This window comes from Mya arenaria, chromosome 12 (assembly GCF_026914265.1).
Source record: "Mya arenaria isolate MELC-2E11 chromosome 12, ASM2691426v1".
Classification (NCBI taxonomy): Eukaryota; Metazoa; Mollusca; class Bivalvia; order Myida; family Myidae; genus Mya; species Mya arenaria.
In genome coordinates, this window is record NC_069133.1 from 61,693,740 (window position 1) to 61,715,308 (window position 21,569).

General features: G+C 37.0%; 2 protein-coding genes across 2 annotated transcripts; one reads left to right on the forward strand and one right to left on the reverse strand.

Moving 5' to 3' along the window:
- The first annotated feature begins 3,245 nt into the window (after nucleotides 1-3,245).
- On the forward strand, nucleotides 3,246-7,133 carry LOC128210322 (uncharacterized). Its single transcript, XM_052914594.1, has 3 exons — nucleotides 3,246-3,451; nucleotides 5,864-6,038; nucleotides 6,483-7,133. Exons 1-3 carry the CDS (start codon nucleotides 3,322-3,324, stop codon nucleotides 6,484-6,486), a joined length of 309 nt encoding a protein of 102 aa, XP_052770554.1. The 5' UTR covers nucleotides 3,246-3,321; the 3' UTR covers nucleotides 6,487-7,133.
- A 1,953-nt stretch (nucleotides 7,134-9,086) lies between these two features.
- On the reverse strand, nucleotides 9,087-12,684 carry LOC128210863 (fibropellin-1-like; the record flags this gene model as incomplete). The annotated part of the gene is made up of 5 exons (XM_052915216.1): nucleotides 9,087-9,210; nucleotides 9,674-9,779; nucleotides 10,206-11,140; nucleotides 11,300-11,422; nucleotides 12,644-12,684. Coding segments are annotated over 5 exons (1,329 nt in total), but the record flags the coding sequence as incomplete, so codon positions are not given.
- Between the last annotated feature and the right edge of the window lie 8,885 nt (nucleotides 12,685-21,569).

The window sequence follows — 21,569 nt, forward strand, 5'->3', positions numbered from 1 at the left end:
ACATAAAATGAAGTATATTTACCCTTATTCCCGACTTTTCCATTTGAAGCCATTACGATCCCAGTAGAAGATTGAACTCTTGAAACGGAACTCCCTTGAGATGTAGAGGTTGAAGGCTCGACAGAGCTTTGCGAACTAGAAAATGCCGTAGTGACACTTGATTTCCTTATTGTACTAGACTGTACGATGACGTCACAAGTTTTGCCGGTCCAACCGGCCGTGCACGTGCAATGGAACGCTCCATCAGTGTTTGTACACGTGGCGTCATGCATACAGAGTCCTTCTTGACATTCGTCAATATCGTACTCGCAAACCATCCCTAACCAACCAATAGAACACCGGCACGTAAATCCGCCATCTTGGTTCACGCATGTACCATTGTTTTGACATGTTCCTTGCACGAGGCATTCGTTTATGTCATCAGTACAGTTGTCACCTTGCCAACCATGACGGCAGGTGCAATCATAACTTCCTCTAGAGTTTTCACACCTTTGATGGTCGTTGCATGCATTCAAAGTCCTTAAAGGGAAAAATAGAGCATTTGTATAAAGACGTACACCGAGTCTAGGACGTTCTTGCAAAACCATACAATGATAAAAAATACATGCAGTAGAGGATGCTGCTAAGAAACAACGCCTCAGTTCTGGGTAAACCAAGGGTAGCTGTGTTTAACTCGTAACACCGATGTCAAGCAATGTTTTGAGCCTTAGGCCTTAATATCCTTACATGCAAACCCTTTATTGAACTGTATAATTGTTATAAGATAAGAATTGAAATAAATAAACTTGCTCCATTTGTTCAAAATACTATGTCCCATTATTATTATTATTATTATTATTATTATCATTATTATTATTATTTAAAGCTCTGATAAAAATACAAGCTTTAATAGTACTTTTTTTTTAAACAATATACAATTAAATCAAGCCAAATATATATATTCTTGTCAGAGAAACAATTCAAAATTCATGCGTTAGTGAAAAAGGGCCTTCGTCTCAATATTTTTTATTGTATTCCGTTTTGCCGCTTTGAAAATGATTTTTTTCTGACCTTCTGTCAGTGTTATGGCCAGATTCGAATTTAAAGCCGGCAGGAAATTGTTACACTCGGATACTCACGAGTTGGCGCATTCATCAATGTCATCTGAGCACCTTTCTCCCGTGTAGCCTTGCTCACAGACTGTTTCGGCTATGTCGAGATCCCTATGTTGGCACCTATGGCCCTCCCAGCCGGGGAAGCATCGACAACTTGAAGTACAAAGTGTACACGTTAGCTACAGAAATGGCATTTGAAGGTTTGATAAGTATTTTTAATTAAAATACTGTATTTACAAAAACGAGACCCGCTTTTGTTATTTGTAGATCGGAGTAATCGACTGAGGCTCTCATAAAGTTTGAAAGATTTGTAGAAAACCGATGTTTGTCTTAACACATTCTCTGCTTATAACCTGAGACGTGTAATGACCGATACAACATCAAACACTTACTCGAAACTTCCCGGGGTATTTAGACATATACCCCTGCGCAGGCACGGTGTGCTAATGAGACATTCGTCTCTGTCCTCGTGGCATGTATCTCCCTGAAAAACAACAACAAACATATACATGTATTGTCGACGTTGCTCAAAGCTAGAAACAAATATTATATCTCATATGGTGGTATTTTCAATCATTCACTTCACAATTCCATGAACGGTTTGTCACCACCTTGAAAACCTTATAAAGTGAAAATACACAGTGCTTAGAAAGGCATGTTTTGCAAACTGATTTATAACGCAAGGGAACTGTCAGCGCATCATTGCCACATAAAGGTATCTATCTATATGTACTGCGCTTAAATATTTGTGAGAATAACAGTTTTAGCCAGGCCACTTTGTTGGACTTCTGCAGCTTTCTAAAAGTCGTCAACAAAGCGACTTACCACAAATCCCACGTGACAGTCACACCAGAATTCGCCGTCCGCGTCCTGGCCGCACGTGGACTGAGGTGCGCATGACAGATTCCCGCAAGTTACCTCCGGTGTCCTAGTCATTACCTGGATAATGATGAGAGGTGCAAAACTCTAGGTTTGATGACGAAATTTGGCACTACACGATTAGGAAAAGCTATACATATACTTGATCTTCGATTTTTATATATACTTAACAATATTATTGTCAACTATTTTTTTGTGATAAATACAACAAAGAAATATTTGTGATATATACAACAAAGAAGTTTAGCTGACACTTGCAAGTGTAACTATTTTTTTAACCTCGAAATAATGTATGTGACTAATATATCGGAATAAAAGAAAAGCTACACTTTATATACTGTTTTAAGCAAAATTATGGTAAACTTATTAGATACTTACAGTCGGTGATTGACCCATAGAATTGCACGCACAGCATATCACTAGAATAGCGTAGTTGAACGACACAACCCTCTTATTCAGCATATTTTAGCAGTTTGTTCTGTAGGTCTATGCAAAAGTTATGACAAAATATCATAAGCGAGCCTTTATATTGATCAACATATTTTACGAATAATCTTAGTATATCATCTGGGTTCTGAAACGAGAATATGATAATCAATTTAGGCACATCGAAGGCAGATAGTATATGCCAGAAACTGTTTGTAGACATCTTGAAATATTTGTTGTTTCCATATTACAATTACGACCGGGTCAACGGTGAAGAACGTTCATATGATATCAAAGTAATACCAACTTATTAAAAGTTAGAAAGATAATTTACAAGTGTTAATATTTAAACTTTAGGATTAACCATTTTTTCTTATGAAAAGTGATTGTTTGGCGTTAAGGTTATACTCACACAGCTATACTGGTTTCAAAGAATATATAGTTTTGTTAATAGAAAAACTACCAAATGCCCCAGCTTTTGCAATTTTCATTACTTTTTATTTTTCTGGTGATTCAGTTTCATATTCTAATATAACAAAATAAGATAGATAGATAGATACTTCTTATAACAGAATAAATGATTGAGCACTAAATAGCCGTAATAAAACTTTCAAAAGATAACTTTCTCGTCACTTTAACATATGAACTGATGTCACATACTTATGTTATCGATTTAGTTGAATGTACGATTGCAGTTAATTATCATGAAATTGATAGTGTTATGATAAAAGTGACTATTTTTAAAAGTTAGATAGTTGTAATGCACATGATTTTGGATTGTAAGATTATTAGTAATATCCACTAATTGTAATGTGGTATATACAACGTGAAACTAATCATAATATATATCTGATACCGAGTTGTCGTAACGTCACGGAATATACACTACAACAGGCGTATTGCAAATATATTTCATAACGAAATGGAACCGACAACGTATTCATTAACTGCTACGAGCTCTTCGGCCCCGATAACTACAGCAGCAACTCACACGGAGTTATTGGCCCTTGCATGGATTATACCAACAGTACTTGGAGTCATCTTCGTCCTAGGTATGTAATACGTAGTTTGGTAAAAATGAATTCAACTTCACGACTTTTTACACTGATAGTGGTGGCGCTGCTGGTACCATTACAATTGTTTTACAATAATTTTATTGTCTCTGAGTGAGTTCTTACTTGCGGGTTATCCGCAGGTAGCCTTGAATTATCCATTTATACCTTTTAAGCTATGTGACAAAGTTCGGTTGCTCATGCCTGTCAAAGTTTTTTAGTTAAATCTACAAACCATTGTAAAAGTCTGATAAACAATCTGGCTGCTTCTCGGTCTGCTCCACTTTGTCCATTGAGGGTTTCAAACTCATGAATGGAGATGTCAAGGTTTCGTCTGTGAAGCTCTTCTAGTACTTTCTTGCAACATTACTCTCGTTCACATTCATACTCATACATCATATGGGAATGTGTCTATTGTAGTTTGAATATGTATTTTCTCTGTCATAAGAGGGCTATATGGCTAGGTTGAATGTCTTATGAGTCAATAGTATTTCACAGTGGCTGGCAGACGACCATGTATGAATATATGTATGTGGCTGTTTCGCATATCCTTCTACTGTAGTAATTTCATGTTTTAATGTATACCTTGGACTTTAACAAGGTAGTTATTTCCATTTGGGCCTACACATATTCTTATTTGCATTGACGATACTATCAGACCACTAACGTACGGTATGTACCTGCTCCTATGGATCGATCTGATTTTTATCCCAGCTCCATGCATCTCTTATGCACTCCCACACTCCTAAAGTCAACCTTGGGTTTAACCGAGACCTGTACAAGTTTGTTAAGCTTGACGTCACTGTTCTCTGGACGCCATCTTGAAAACACTCAATCAACGTTGTCTTGTATGTTCATATACAGCTGTCATGCCTCTGTTTTGTATTGATGGATATATTATCTTTGGCCTTTAAGAAATACAAAAAGATGAATACGTTATAATGAGGATATATAGTGACTCCCTGTTTACGTTTTAATCATTTGACCGCAACATGAAATGTGTTATCGAAGTACGATTGGCTGTGGCCTTAATCTGGGTTATACCAAGTTAGTGTTTGTCTATTGTCCTTAGTACGAGGTCTGTAAAATTTAGTATAATGTTACAATTTTTGATAAATACCCATAGTGTATTAAATATATGTATTGTGTTGTTTGTGGAGTTTTGTGCTGTTGTTCCATGTTTCTGTTTTGTGATTTTTTTGTTTTTGTGTTTTATGCTTTGGCTTTTACCCTGTGACATTAAACGGGGTTTATGTTTAAACTTTCGACTACTTTACTTGTTTCCGTAGTTTTTCATATAAGTTTTGGTGTCCAAACACCGGATGAGTTTTCAAATTTGAGTTCAGGACATTAACGGGGTATAAATGTTTTCTGTTTCAGTTATAGTTACTACTACTTGCAAATGTCAAAGTAACAAGGTGTCGTGGATTCACATAATTTTAATTTGATAGTCCTTATATTCAATAGAATTCCATGTACATTGAATTATCATTTTATAAATATTACAGTACATACCCGCGTTGCTATTATAAATAATAGTTATATATATCATGCTCGCTAAGTAGATGTAGACTTTACCAAGCTATAATTGATATTGTGTTCTATATCCAATTCAGTGTTCCCAGTAAGGGATACAACTCATTGCGTAGGGACATTATTGGGATCAGTCAGTTATTTACCATTAATGAATGCCAAGGCTTGTCATAACCTGTCATCAGTGAGCTTCCTTACATGTTCTGTCCTTACGCAGCTCGCCTTTGAATGGTTTGTAGTTGATAAATTTGTAGAGAAACCAATAGGATTCATTTATGGTGAAAAAAAGTTCTTATTATTTTCAAGTTGCTTTGTATTCAATCAAACTTAGTATGATGGCCATTACAGTCGTTTGCATTGACTTGAGTGAAATTGAAGTACGATTAATGTCAATGGTTAATGTTCGGAATCATTTCTGCATGACTTGTGAACCAACAACAAGTCAGATAGGCTTCAACTAATATACATCCATATAAGCTGGCAGGAAAAGCTATAAACAAAAACAAAATCATATGTGAAGCAACCGAACTCACATATCTTGATAATAAAGGTGTCGATTTAATAAATGTTATCCGTGTAAGTTATGATTCGGCTCAAATATTTTCATCCCTTTAGTATTGCACCCGACAAAAAAATAACGTATAACTTGACACTTTTTTATTTTTCTCCTTTAATAGTAGAAAAATCATCATTGATTTAAAACCGTTTAGCGTTTCTGGCATCCACTGTACAAAACATTCAACTTGACACCCATCGTATTTTCTTCTGCGTTTAAATATTATATAATTAAGTATAAATATTGCTTACACAAACAACCACTGCGCCAGCATCACAAGCGAAATATTATGTTGCCATTTAAAAAAAGTTTTATCTTTCCAGTGTTCCTGGCACTACTGTTTTTCTACTGCATCAAATATACGGAGCTCTGGTTCCTGAGGCGATGCCCCGAATGCTGCTGCTGTTGTCTGCCAGGCGGCGGGGGACCACGGGACGAGTATATACACTTGAATTCGTCTTTTGATCCGCAGAGGGACGACTCATTTCATTGGGATAGGTAAGTGGCGTCAATATATTCCGGTTGATGTTGTATTGAGAAAGACATGTGTTCGGTCTATCTGTTGTGTCATCTTATCATCGATCGAAGGACCAAACATCGTAACGTATAAAAAACGTTTAATGTTGATTGATTGCAAAGTTTTAATTAGAAGTTTTACTTCGCAAAAACATATTCACTTTGCCTAAAAGCTGACCAAAAAAGCGTTTATTTTCAAATGAGGGGTAATTAGTACTCAGATAGATTAACATGTTAATGTTCTTTTCATTACTAAATATATATTTTTTTCAAACATTACTTTCATATAGTTCCCGTAAAAAGTGCATGTTGAACTCTTTTTTATTACTATGGTACAAAAAATAATTCAAAATTATGACGCTTTAACATCAAGACTTTTCTTCGTTAAATAATTATTATGCCTGTACTGTTTGAATTTTGTTTCAGGTGACGGCAAAGAAATGGACTTTAGCTAACGCCTCAATCGATGTATGCATTCCGAGATCTGATCAGTATTAAATGAAAATCGCTTGTATATATACTTTGTGTAGTTGTATTTTTAAACAATACATGCAAATTTCTGTAAATATGGAATTGTTTGGGATGCTTTCCTACTACAGTAATTGAAATGGCTAGTAAAACATAATCGACGGGATTCAAATGCAGTTGTGCAATCATAACGTAAATAGTATAAATATTATAATATGTGCAAGTTGTGTTGTCGTTGGTTTTTGACATAGTGTGCCGAAAATGGTGTAATGCTTAACATTATGTTCCATGCATTCCAATAAAAATATGAAATCACAATGTAATGTGACACCTGAAATAGTGCGTAATTTGCCATCCGATAATCAAAGAACTGAGAGGGCTGAATGCAGCAGGACGTTGATCGAACTGAAAGTGTTGTTTTGAATGAAATTGCCTTTAACTTGGAGATGCCTCCAAATGGAAACATCGGAATTTCAAATTGAGACGAACTGAGTCGGTACGCGTATTTTAGACATAAAGCAAGCACGAGTATAATTTATCTAAGTTAAGTGCATATTCATCAAACTTAAATAACTCCGTTGCTATTAAAGTTCTTTGGTCATTGTTGAATGTCACTTGTTCTTGCTAACTCAACATTTAAACTAAAACAAAGAGTAAGTGTCAATTATAATGATTGTTTTCATCTACAGTTTAATGCTAAAAACATAAAAATTATCTTAATCATAGTCATAATTTAATCCTATTATTATCTACTTGGGTAGTAATACCACACCATGTTTACTATAAGACAAGCCAATCCAGGCGCTTTAAAAAAATCCCTAATTATTATTGAACAGAGCTTTGTAATTATCTTCTTTTTTGTTGTACCAGCAATTTCAAAGACAAAAAATCTCCTTCTAGTTGTAGAATTATTAGAAACTTGCAGTTCACAAAGGTTTGAACATAACAATACCAATTTATCTATAATCCTGCAACAAATCTGCCGCTGTCATCGCCGTTTTGTTAATTTTCAGAAGAAATTGTTTTTCGTGGTATCATGTAAGGTTTTAAATACAATATTGATGTGTTTTTCCGATGAAAGCGGGACAAAAGAACAACACGTTCAGTAGGATGCTGCTGGTCTGGTAAAAGTACGATTCTTTTACAAGTACATCATGCTTTGTTCACACAGAGTTGTTATACAATTGTTGAATGCATAGCTTTTTTACAAGGACACTTGTATGGTTTCCATAGTTTCTAATTCATTAGTCGTCTTTTAGTAATTGACTTAAAAGGTTATAGTTTAACTATATGCTTTTCATAACTTTTCATCACCTACACTTTCTTCTTATCAAATTTGAAATACTTTGAAAACATTTACAGGTCTGAAGAGATGATAATAATGACACCGTCTAACAATAATACAATTCAGTAATTGAAATAACACAAAGTCATAAGCGTCGGCCTTGTTATAGAAGCAATTGTTTGCATATTGTTATCACATTTTCTTTTGCAAAACAAAATTTAGCATATATCCTATGCTTGTTACCATGACAATCGCCACAGCTTAGAAGGTATCTTCCTTTAAAAAGCATGGTTAATTTTTAATTTTTATGAAACTATTGAACAAAGTTATAAGGTTGTAGAGTAATAAAATACCATTACTTTTATTTCTGAATGTACTGACCGATGCATAGAATGTATTTAAAACATGTTTATGCATAGTACTGCCTTGCAATTTCAGGTTGTGGCGTTAAAAGAATCCATTACAAGGCCTGATCTTTATTCGTGAACAAAAACAAACTGGTCGTAGCAAAGAACATCTTTCAAAATGTTTGCGGAAACAGATAAACATAAATGCATGATATTTCGTTTTATTTTAAACATCTTAAATTTTCGTCTTAAATATTGCATGAATAAAACATAATAAAGGTGAGAATCACACACTGTATTTTAACTTAGCATGTGAGACAGAAGCCTTGTGCGTATACGTAAATCGTCTTCCTTAATACAACGCAAAAAGGACATATTTGAGGTGAATTTAAAAGTTTGAAAAGAAATAATAGCAATTTTTTTTAAAACAAATACATATCGGAATGAAACAAAGCAAATGCTACCTTAGTCAGTAAAGTAGGAATACAATAAGGCACTAGGTTAGACACTATACAATAATAAAATAAACTGCATGGTCAGCATGACTTAAATCGAGAGCAAGCTTGGGTCTAAAAAAAAAAATGTTTGGTTAGGGTTACATCCTTCTCAAAAATAGGTAGGGTAGGTAGGCTTTTTTTTATTTTATTTTTTTATTAGGCTTTATATAAGAATATCATTTTCATCATTGGAGAATGATGTTGAAGCTATCTTCTGTATAAGCATTTAAGGTTTAAACTACATATTGAAAAGCAATTAAAAAAAAAAACGAAAACAAAATAATTTTTTTTTAGTTTTTCATTTTTTTTTCAAACTGACTATAAAAATGGTAGGGTCGGCGCCTATTCCGTAGGTAGGGTCGGGTAACCCGAACCAAATGTATTTTTTTTTAGGCCTTGTGTCTATGTAACCAGCTGTTCAAAAGCAACGCCTTTACGCCTTTGATCGACACAATACTTCTTTCATCCGCGAAAGCATTCTGTGGGTACATGGTTGTCTCAGTTGTTCAGATGTGTCCACCTTCTCCATGCCTTCTGTGTTGACTATCTTATTGCGCCTGTTACGGAGAAGGATGTACGTTAACGTATGTGCAGTTATGCGAGTATAATCGTGGGATACCACCCGTACTTGATTACGCTATGCGCTTGTGTAGTGTTAACGTAATGTTTAGGAGGCGACAATTGCTAACATCATTTGAAAACTATTTTAACCGTGATATCAAGTCCTCTTGAAGTTATGATACATTGTATTTCCCACTGGTTTGAAACGTAATTATTCTTTGTAATATGTACCTTTTACAAACACGGTCATAAGCTAACTCTTTGGAACAAGTTGAATGTTTGATAGTCGACCATTTTATTGAAAGTGCGAATAAAGGTTATCAAATTCTACAAAAATAGACCAAAACATAAACCAACTACAACATAACTAAAACAAGTTTTTCAACCAATTGAAAAAGAAAAACCTTCCGATAAACCTCTTTTAAACTCACGAAGTATAACATTTACTAAATAGAGTACCTGATATGATTGTACGCAAAGATGGCTGACGCTACGGCTCCGATCCCCACCACACTTGCAACAACTGGTCCAACTATGACCCCTAGATTTTCCTTGGCAAAATCACCTGGAAAATATATTGCCTGACTTCATACACACATAGTGTTACAATAGGTTTAAAACAATTCAAGGGGAATACCGCTATACACTCATAACCACGTCAGCAAAAGCATTGTATCGGTCTCAAAATACTTAAACGGAGAGAATGTATAACGTATGCTTTCGTTTCAATCCGTTTTAATATGTATTGTATGTAAATAGTGTTGATGTATTTGATGGCAACTTTGATGATTATATCAATACTATAAGATATGTTTCAACCAAAAAACAAAAATGAACAACAAAATAATTGGAGAGAAAGTTGATACTAAATCGTTGAAGTGAATCTGATTCTGGTTTAACGACTTCTGTGTTGCTCAACGCCGAAATCATGTGCAATTTATACTTATTCAGTATAATTAAGTTACAGTTATTAGAAGCAACAACAACGTACCGGTCTGTTGCAGGGCCAGGCTAGCTGGATCCACGTCACAGAGGCTTCCGGTCCAGTTTTGTGGACATTCACAGATAAACGAACCGATCGTGTTATTACAGGTAGCATTGTTCATGCAAGGGTCTGTCAAACACTCATCAATGTCGGCCCCACAAACTAACCCGTCCCAGCCCGCCTCGCAAGTACACTCAAATGAACCAATCAGGTTTGTGCATTTACCGTCATGCAAACATGGCGACGCAATTTGACTACACTCATTAAAGTCTTCGGTGCAATTCATTCCCTTCCAGGCGGAAATACAGTCGCATGTGTAAGAGCCGGGTGAGTTTATACACGTTCCGTTATTTTCACACGGAGTCTGGCGACATTCATTTATGTCATCAGTGCAATTTTGTCCCTGCCAGCCTTTAGTGCATGCACAAACGTATGCTGTTTTCGTACTTGAACACACGGCGTTGTTCAAACACGGTCCTAGTGCGCAAAAGTCAACATCAGCACAAAGGGGTCCTGTCCATCCGACAACGCAAGCGCACGTAAAAGATCCATCATTATTGACACATGTTCCCCCATTTCGACAAAGATTAGTGGGCATACATTCATCTACGTCCTCTGTGCATACCTGTCCCTTCCATCCCAAAGTACAAGAGCAGCTGAAAGAACCGACACTGTTTGAACAATTGCCGACATGTTTGCAAGGAGTAACTATGCACTCGTCAACGTCATTGTCACAATCCTGGCCCGACCAACCATCAGGGCAGTTACAAGTGTAAGAGCCTGGGTTATTTATGCAGGTGCCCGCGTGTTTGCAGGGGTTTCCTGGGCATTCATCTACGTCATCCATGCACACGGAGCCAGTCCAACCAGCACTACACACGCACGTGTAATTACCCTGTGTGTTTGAACAATCGTAATGTGAGCCACAGGTATACAACGACCTGGCATAAAAAACACACACAGCATAGTTATAATACAGACGTTACCATCTAAAGTTTGATACTGTTTCATTTAATATCTAAACGTAATAAAGATCTTAACAAATACATTTGTTGTCTTAAAAATGGATACTCCATTTTGGATAAAACTGAACTACATACGTGTTTTTGCACTCATCAAGGTCATGTGTACACCTTGGCAGTTCCCATCCCGGCATGCACTGCTTCGGATCTCCAGTCTCGTTCTGGCAATGGTCACCTTGCCAACCACTTAGACATTGGCAACTAGAATAAGAAAGAAATCATTTATATCGTTAAAATGATATACAGTTGTTTTATTACACAATTGTCGCGTGTTCATCGAGGTAGCTCCCATTCAGTTTGAAATAGGAATGAGGTAAATATATGCCGCTCTAGTCATGTATCCCTGTTTTTATATCGCGTTGACAGTCTTTAATCACCAACAATATTTATCAAGTTCCGATCTCCACTCTGTTAGTTATTCACTTATTCGGCATTTGAAGGTTTCATTGTTTTTTGTTTGTTATTAAATTTAGGAATTGATTCTAAACTTTCAAAGTGGTGAAAAAACATTGATTTAATTAAATCAAGATAGCGCTAAGAAATGGCAAGAGTGTTTGCAAAAGGGAAATCGTATGTCATCTTGTTGAAAACATGCAGAGCATGCACTATACGCGCAGCTGTTTTACGGGGTGTTAGTTCTGCACTTAAATGCGTACGATACACATAATTCTTGCATTAGTTTTGAATAAGTTGGTTAAAAGGTTTGAAGTATTTCACAATCATTAATCATAAAGTAATGTATGTGAAACAGGTCTACATATTATCTGTTTTAAAATGAAACCATCAACTGGCGCTCACAAAATAATTTAACCTATTTGGAATATCGAATAGCATGTTACTTATTGATTCTCGTGTTTAAGGATATGTCTAAACTATATCAAGTAAGAATGCATACCAAAGGATAAAATCGCAATAAACAATTAACAAAAACTATTGATCATATCATGATGTTCGAAATCAGATTAAGCAAAACACATTTAGCTAAACATTGTATTGATTGACCCTGAATTTTGGAAACATATAGCAGCAAATACTTTCCTGTAATTTAAATCTGAATAACCAATTGCTGCACTAGACAGGACTACTCCGATAAGTATTAGACGTGAACACAAACATATCTTTGGCGGACCTATTTGTATGTTGTCTGATCATAAACTGCTGTTGCAACACTCATTTGTATTTAATTTGGACATTGAAGATGAGTTCTCAACAAGCATTGATATTTAGGATACGTAATGAATACTTAAACTGTAAACCCACTTTGCTCAAACCAATATTTCCTTCAGCATTTTGCCTTACTACTGCCCGAGACTATAACCAGCATTAAAGCGATACATTGATAGCCAATCATGCACAAATCGGGCTGCATATCTAATGTTAGATTTTAAAATGTAATAACCACATGTCAGACGGTGGTGTTACCTGAAGCTACCGATGGTGTTTGTACACGGTCCCCTGTTAACACATCTCAGACGGAGGTGTAACCTGAAGCTACCGATGGTGTTTGTACACGGCGCCCTGTTAACACATGTCAGACGGTGGTGTTACCTGAAGCTACCGATGGTGTTTGTACACGGCGCCCTGTTAACACATGTCAGACGGTGGTCTTACCTGAAGCTACCGATGGTGTTTGTACACGGTCCCCTGTTAACACATGTCAGACGGAGGTGTTACCTGAAGCTGCCGATGGTGTTTGTACACGGCCCCCTGTTAACACATGTCAGACGGAGGTGTTACCTGAAGCTACCGATGGTGTTTGTACACGGCCCCCTGTTAACACATGTCAGACGGTGGTGTTACCTGAAGCTACCGATGGTGTTTGTACACGGTCCCCTGTTAACACATGTCAGACGGTGGTGTTACCTGAAACTACCGATGGTGTTTGTACACGGCCCCCTGTTAACACATGTCAGACGGTGGTGTTACCTGAAGCTACCGATGGTGTTTGTACACGGCCCCCTGTTAACACATGTCAGACGGTGGTGTTACCTGAAGCTACCGATGGTGTTTGTACACGGCCCCCTGTTAACACATGTCAGACGGTGGTGTTACCTGAAGCTACCGATGGTGTTTGTACACGGCCCCCTGTTAACACATGTCAGACGGTGGTGTTACCTGAAGCTACCGATGGTGTTTGTACACGGTCACCTGTTAACACATGTCAGACGGAGGTGTTACCTGAAGCTACCGATGGTGTTTGTACACGGCCCCCTGTTAACACATGTCAGACGGAGGTGTTACCTGAAGCAACCGATGGTGTTTGTACACGGTCCCCTGTTAACACATGTCAGACGGTGGTGTTACCTGAAGCTACCGATGGTGTTTGTACACGGCCCCCTGTTAACACATGTCAGACGGAGGTGTTACCTGAAGCTGCCGATGGTGTTTGTACACGGCCCCCTGTTAACACATGTCAGAGGGTGGTGTTACCTGAAGCTGCCTATGGTGTTTGTACACGGTCCCCTGTTAACACATGTCAGACGGTGGTGTTACCTGAAGCTGCCGATGGTGTTTGTACACGGTCCCCTGTTAACACATGTCAGACGGAGGTGTTACCTGAAGCTACCGATGGTGTTTGTACACGGTCCCCTGTTAACACATGTCAGACGGTGGTGTTACCTGAAGCTACCGATGGTGTTTGTACACGGTCCCCTGTTAACACATGTCAGACGGTGGTGTTACCTGAAGCTACCGATGGTGTTTGTACGCGGCCCCCTGTTAACACATGTCAGACGGAGGTGTTACCTGAAGCTACCTATGGTGTTTGTACACGGCCCCCTGTTAACACATGTCAGACGGTGGTGTTACCTGAAGCTACCGATGGTGTTTGTACACGGCCCCCTGTTAACACATGTCAGACGGAGGTGTTACCTGAAGCTACCGATGGTGTTTGTACACGGCCCCCTGTTAACACATCTCAGACGGAGGTGTTACCTGAAGCTACCGATGGTGTTTGTACACGGCCCCCTGTTAACACATGTCAGACGGTGGTGTTACCTGAAGCTACCGATGGTGTTTGTACACGGCCCCCTGTTAACACATGTCAGACGGAGGTGTTACCTGAAGCAACCGATGGTGTTTGTACACGGCCCCCTGTTAACACATGTCAGACGGAGGTGTTACCTGAAGCAACCGATGGTGTTTGTACACGGCCCCCTGTTAACACATGTCAGACGGTGGTGTTACCTGAAGCTGCCGTTATGTTTGTACACGGCCCCCTGTTAACACATGTCAGACGGTGGTGTTACCTGAAGCTACCTATGGTGTTTGTACACGGCCCCCTGTTAACACATGTCAGACGGTGGTGTTACCTGAAGCTACCTATGGTGTTTGTACGCGGCCCCCTGTTAACACATCTCAGACGGAGGTGTTACCTGAAGCTACCGATGGTGTTTGTACGCGGCCCCCTGTTAACACATCTCAGACGGAGGTGTTACCTGAAGCTACCGATGGTGTTTGTACGCGGCCCCCTGTTAACACATGTCAGACGGTGGTGTTACCTGAAGCTACCTATGGTGTTTGTACACGGCCCCCTGTTAACACATGTCAGACGGTGGTGTTACCTGAAGCAACCGATGGTCTTTGTACACGGCCCCCTGTTAACACATGTCAGACGGTGGTGTTACCTGAAGCAACCGATGGTGTTTGTACACGGCCCCCTGTTAACACATGTCAGACGGTGGTGTTACCTGAAGCAACCGATGGTGTTTGTACACGGCCCCCTGTTAACACATGTCAGACGGAGGTGTTACCTGAAGCAACCGATGGTGTTTGTACACGGCCCCCTATTAACACATGTCAGACGGTGGTGTTACCTGAAGCAACCGATGGTGTTTGTACACGGCCCCCTGTTAACACATGTCAGACGGTGGTGTTACCTGAAACTACCGATGGTGTTTGTACACGGCCCCCTGTTAACACATCTCAGACGTTGGCCTTACCTGAAGCTACCGATGGTGTTTCTACACGGCCCCCTGTTAACACATGTCAGACGGTGGTGTTACCTGAAGCTACCGATGGTGTTTGTACACGGCCCCCTGTTAACACATGTCAGACGGTGGTGTTACCTGAAGCTGCCGATGGTGTTTGTACACGGCCCCCTGTTAACACATGTCAGACGGTGGTGTTACCTGAAGCTGCCGATGGTGTTTGTACACGGCCCCCTGTTAACACATGTCAGACGGTGGTCTTACCTGAAGCTGCCGATGGTGTTTGTACACGGCCCCCTGTTAACACATGTCAGACGGTGGTGTTACCTGAAGCTACCGATGGTGTTTGTACACGGCCCCCTGTTAACACATGTCAGACGGTGGTCTTACCTGAAGCTACCGATGGTGTTTGTACATGGCCCCCTGTTAACACATGTCAGACGGTGGTCTTACCTGAAGCTACCGATGGTGTTTGTACACGGTCCCCTGTTAACACATGTCAGACGGTGGTGTTACCTGAAGCAACCGATGGTGTTTGTACACGGTCCCCTGTTAACACATGTCAGACGGAGGTGTTACCTGAAGCTACCGATGGTGTTTGTACACGGCCCCCTGTTAACACATGTCAGACGGAGGTGTTACCTGAAGCTACCGATGGTGTTTGTACACGGCCCCCTGTTAACACATGTCAGACGGAGGTGTTACCTGAAGCTACCGATGGTGTTTGTACACGGCCCCCTGTTAACACATGTCAGACGGTGGTGTTACCTGAAGCTACCGATGGTGTTTGTACACGGCCCCCTGTTAACACATGGATGTCCCACACTACATTCATCACGGTCCTCCTGGCATGTCTGACCCTTAAATGAACAAATGATTAAGTCATAAATGAAATATTATGCATAAAATATCATAAACAAGAAATTGAGGATGACTTTCAGTTTGTCATAAGATGTTGTTTGTTTCGATGAACTCCGATCAAATTTTATCAAAAAGTATTTTAATTTAAAATCCAGAATGTTAAAATTTACTCAACTTGTTAGTAGTAATAACACACCAACTATTGTACATTAATGTAAAGTATTGATACACGTAAATAATAGAAAAAAGACTGTTAATGAACTATATTGATCGTTTATCATTGTTGAAACCACAAACCACCCGTTTTTCCATAATGTTTCCTTTGTAATCATTATTGTTTTAAACTTTACAATATTGCTAAACATGAACATTCTCCATATTTCTTAGCTATACTTGAATTGTTATTGATATTGGCTACCTTGTAACGATGATCACATGCATGAATATTTTGGTTACTTGTATATATTTGTTTGACGAGATGCTTTGTTGCATACGTCTAAATAAACTTCTTTTCCGATCATATTTCAATCCAATCAAACACATTTTATGGTGAAAGCTGTATTTCACCATGATGACATTGTGTCTTTTTACAATGTCTACGGAGATCTTCAAGAGTAAAAACAAGTTTTGGATTTCGTTGACCAAGCGTTCTAAACAACAACTGTAATTTTTTTATGTTTTATGATGATCTTCATCGCACTGATCTGTATTTCTCTACAGGTGTGAACAACGCGCATTAGATTGTAAGAATAATACGTTGTTTGCAGATTTTGGTAACAGCGAAAATAAAATAATATGAGGGATGACGTTTTGTTTAAAATATATTCCCACATTACCTCAAATCCCTCTTTGCAAACACAGGGGCCGTTCTTGGTGTCAGTAAGGTTACACTTGCTGGTGAAGGGGCCATGGCACGTCAAGTTCCCACACACAATGTCCGAGTTTGATGGTGTCTGTACAAGAGATATTCAAGTTTATCTAAATGCCTGACACTGTCTCAAGACGTAAACGTCTGCACACTAAATAAGTTCCGACTAGCATATTAAGGAGAATACTTTAAACTGTTTCTTCAAACAACCGAATGCATAAAATCCATTTTAATTTAGTAGGTTTTTACCGAACGTTTTATAAGATACCAATATCTTATAATGGCATACTAAATAGTTGAAAAAAATATGGACACCTTACCTTAAGATGTTAAGTTATCCAATGTACAAAAAAACTTGCAAATCCATTGAGTCATTAGTAGTCATTATTAATGCTGCTGCCTGGTGACCCTAGGTCAGTTTTGCGTCATTCGAAAGAGTAATGCTTGCTAACCACTAATATGTAAAATTATTAACCGAAACAAACACTATGGTTAAACATAAAATCCAGATTGTATTTCTGTTTTTTGTTTCAACTGTAAACGCGCGTGAAATGAAATATATTTCATTTTTGAAATACATATACTAGTACATAAAAATGTTTCCGCAATTTCATTCGACATTTTGTTTATATAATAAACATAAGCTTCACCTCATAAAACCCCCTCTAGTGATATCAAATTAATAATTGGTCACCAGGAATCCAACATACACATACTTGCACATCGCATGCTTGAAGATGTTATGCAGATATTGCAAGATAAAATGAATCATAATAGTAAACTATATTTCACTATCAATTTACAAAAAAACAAAACACTATTATGTTAAGTGTTTGAAAGTGGTGAAAGCATTGAAATGTTTTACACGCCACAAGCGTGATTTTACTTTTATGTAAATTGGTTCAAGCTCCTAAATTTATTGAAAGTGTAAAGTTAATTAAATGAAACCCGATATGGCTGAGAACGTTTTGACTATTTGTTTTAGATAAAGTAAGGCAGGGTGTTTTAGTCGACACAGTAACATTTTCTGCGTTATAATCTATATCTGCTCCTCACTAATAAGATTATTCGGCTAGCTTTCAACGCCACATTAACGATGAAATCTTATAAACGTAGTTACATAAGGTGGTCTTTTAATTCGCACTATTGAAATCGAAAATAACACCATACGACACCTTGCGTAAACCCGGCGCATTCATTATTTTAACATGAAATGTCAAAAAGAAGATCTAACGATACCTTACATCATATACCATACCTAAAATGGCCTTACACTTGTATAATAAAGCTACATTGAATACAAGCCCTGTATTAACTGCGGTGCATATCACAACGTCGAGGCGCAACGTTAAGTAAGATTTGATTTCCATGACCTGCTTACATCTTTAAGCCTAGGCGTAACTGTTTTTGTTTTATAATGTAAGCGCAAAGACGAAGCCAATGTATGTATACGTAGCATTTATGACGAAATTTATCACGTGGTTTACACACACTGAAAGGGATCGTACCTTTCGTTACATTCAACGATGCACAGTGTTTGTATAAATAATAAGCATCGTTTATTAGAGAGATCTTATTTCGTCTTTTCATCGTTTTTATCCGAGCTTTTTCGTGTTTATCATTGCTACACTCAATCTGACCAACATTTGATTATCTTCAAACAATGACATTTTTCAATAAAAACAGACGCAGTTGTGCTTTTTAAAATCTATAATTATTTTGATGCGCTTTTCATCTGATGACTTCAAAATGTTAATAAAATATCGTCAGTATACACTCAAATGGTATATTTAATAAAACGGTATCAAAACCCGCTGCAAAAATATCACGAAAAGTTTGACATAAGCCGCAGTATGTGCTCAAAAGTTTTAATATACCTCCAGCTTTCACAGATGGATTGATAATTATGATATTTTTTACTTTATTCGTTTAAATCTCTCCAATGGCCTTCAATAAATTAAAATATCAAGCTAAAATCGGTACTATGATAACGTTATATATATTTAAAATTCTTCTGTGTAAATGTTGTAATTCCCTGCCTCAGTATTATGATAAAATGTAAGATAAATAAAGCAACGAGTTTGATATAATAACTCATTGATGTAATAAACTAGAGACATATAAACAATTCTATTTAATAACCCGCCGTGTAATGAATATAAATAATTACATAACAGGAAACTTTTGGTTAAACTTACTGTTTGTCCATTGCATGCTGTCAAAATATATGCTTCATATATAAACAATGTAAAAAGAAATCCGGCTTTAATCGAAATGGTCACCATTTTAAAAAAAAAAAATAATTTTCCGTTAGAAACAAATGCGTTGACTTTACAACAGTTGAGAAGTCATAGTTAATATAAAATTCTACATTTATTTCATATAACAGCCTAAAAATCACGGTAACACGTTAAAGCAATTTAAGCGGTCATAAGTCTGAAACCAAAAGTATCTTCAGTGATATCAGACAGGTGAGTTTGAAACTTAAATCGCGGGTATCATCTTATCAAACAACATAAGTAGTTGAAATTGAACTTCTGTGCAAGAGGCCACGTTACCAACTATTAATATCACTTTAGTGTCAAGCGCTCTTTACAATATTTCATTCCGTGTTAAAGCTGCTAAAATTGAAAATCTCTAGCAATAAAAGTTCAATGAATTTTCAATGCCATTTATGGTTGTGGGGATATTACTTATCTCATTTCAACAGATATCATTTTTCATATTTGACTTATAAGCTACTAAATCTTGTCCTTTTGTTGGTCCGATTTCTTCCAAGAGCTTCAACAAGCTACCCGTACGTATAATGCACCAAATAAATACATGTAAATAAACCCTGTCGCTGTTTTGTACAGTTTTTCGCTCTCGGTACATTTTATACTAATTTCAAATTAATTAAATCCATTTGATATTCCTTTGAATTAACTTAATATTATATCTTGTTTTTGAAGCTTTTTGAAAGTTTGGCCGGTTGTGTTATATTTGTATAAATATATATGTGGTGATGATATTAAATTGAAGAATAAACATATTTGACTAAAAGTATTCCATTGAGATAACAATGTTGAAACAATTAAACGGAGGATTTTGTAAATGATTAGTTTCATATTTTTACCGCAATCCCCAAAACTTCAAACAGAAATATTAGGTTAGATGGAATTCATTTAAATAACTAAAACTGGTCGATTAATCAGGTCTGGTTAATGAGCGCCAACAGTGAGCTTACTTAAGTTCCGGATTCTTTCGTATATCCCGACTACTGAAGCCAGATGTATCCAAGGATTTAATATAACAACGATCGTAATTCGTGTTTGAAATGGCATGTACAATTAAAAGGCAACATAACATTCTTATTAATTTTGATATTTGATCCGGACATTATTTATCTCTCAAGAACGTGCGTGCATGATTTTAAAATTAAACAGGACATTCGACCGTATTTTGGTTATCGCAATCAACGTGAGGTACCTAAGCACGCACTGCCCTTTTAAAGTGTCAAAACACTTTCCGAATATAGTTTATTATCATTTCAAGTGTCAGTTTTCAGTAAAACTGTATTATTTTCACATATCATGCAAGTGATAAATAGTTATCTTCATGATTTGTAAAACGCAATTCTTTATTACAAATGAAATGGTATAAAATGAAAACTAGAAAAAAAAACACATTTATTTTATAAATGTTGCATTGCAACACAGACGGTAATAAAGATTTCACTTAAAGTTTTCAAAATCAATACATACACATGTATAACAAACATCAATTTTGACTGATAAACCTTTAACTACTTACTGAATAATACATTTATATAAAATATTAATTACTTATTACACGATTGTTATCGTGTATTTAATAGCTTAAAACGCAAAAATATTAAATGATTTGTGAATGCTTAAAGATATACTGTGGTATACTATCGTATCATAAGGTGGAATACCGTGTTTTATGCTCATTTCTTTTAAATTAAACTCGGTATCCTTCATAAGAACCATTATTTATTTATCCTTTTTGGAATATTTAAACAATGTTATTAATTGTAGCAAATCTTATTTGGGAGTAAGAGTGCATCTTTAAACTGCGGTAACTGTAGCACATAGTTATATTTGCAAGATGGACGCAGGATCACGGATCGGTGACTTTATAACTCGTAGGGAATTAAAACAAGAAGATCAAAAACAACATTATACGATGTAACCTCCATACTAGGATTTTCCTACTAGCTTCATTTATATATGTATATATTTGTTTTATTCTTTTGTGGTGAATTATATTTAAATTCCACTTTGTTTATAAATGTTCAAGCATAGAAGTGGCTAACTTGTCTTTTTTTTCCTGTAATTTCTTTTTCATGAAGAAAAGACGCGCACGATTATAGCATTTAAGTAAAAGCAACATTTTTAAAGGCGGTTATTCCATCAAGGCTATAGCGTAAAGTTAAAGAAATGCAAAGCATTGTTTAGCGATTATTTCAACAAGACCATGGCGAAAACTTAACCTGAAATACTTTTATGATTGTAATATATAACATCAAGACGGTCGGATTACTGTATAAGATTCTTTATATCAATGTCCGAGCCCGTTTTCCTCTCATTAAAGGCAAACCAAATGTAACAAACATAAAACATGAGTAGATACTGCATCTTTTTAAAACAAGAGGCTATGTCCATCACTTGACTGATTCTTTCGTTTC

What these genes read in the sequence shown, in the direction of transcription:
- LOC128210322 (XM_052914594.1), top strand. Translation starts at nt 3,322, where the DNA reads ATGGAACCGACAACGTATTCATTAACTGCTACGAGCTCTTCGGCCCCG. An exon ending in TGGAGTCATCTTCGTCCTAG is followed by an intron (nt 3,452 to 5,863) that starts GTATGTAATACG and finishes TTATCTTTCCAG; the next exon opens with TGTTCCTGGCACTACTGTTT.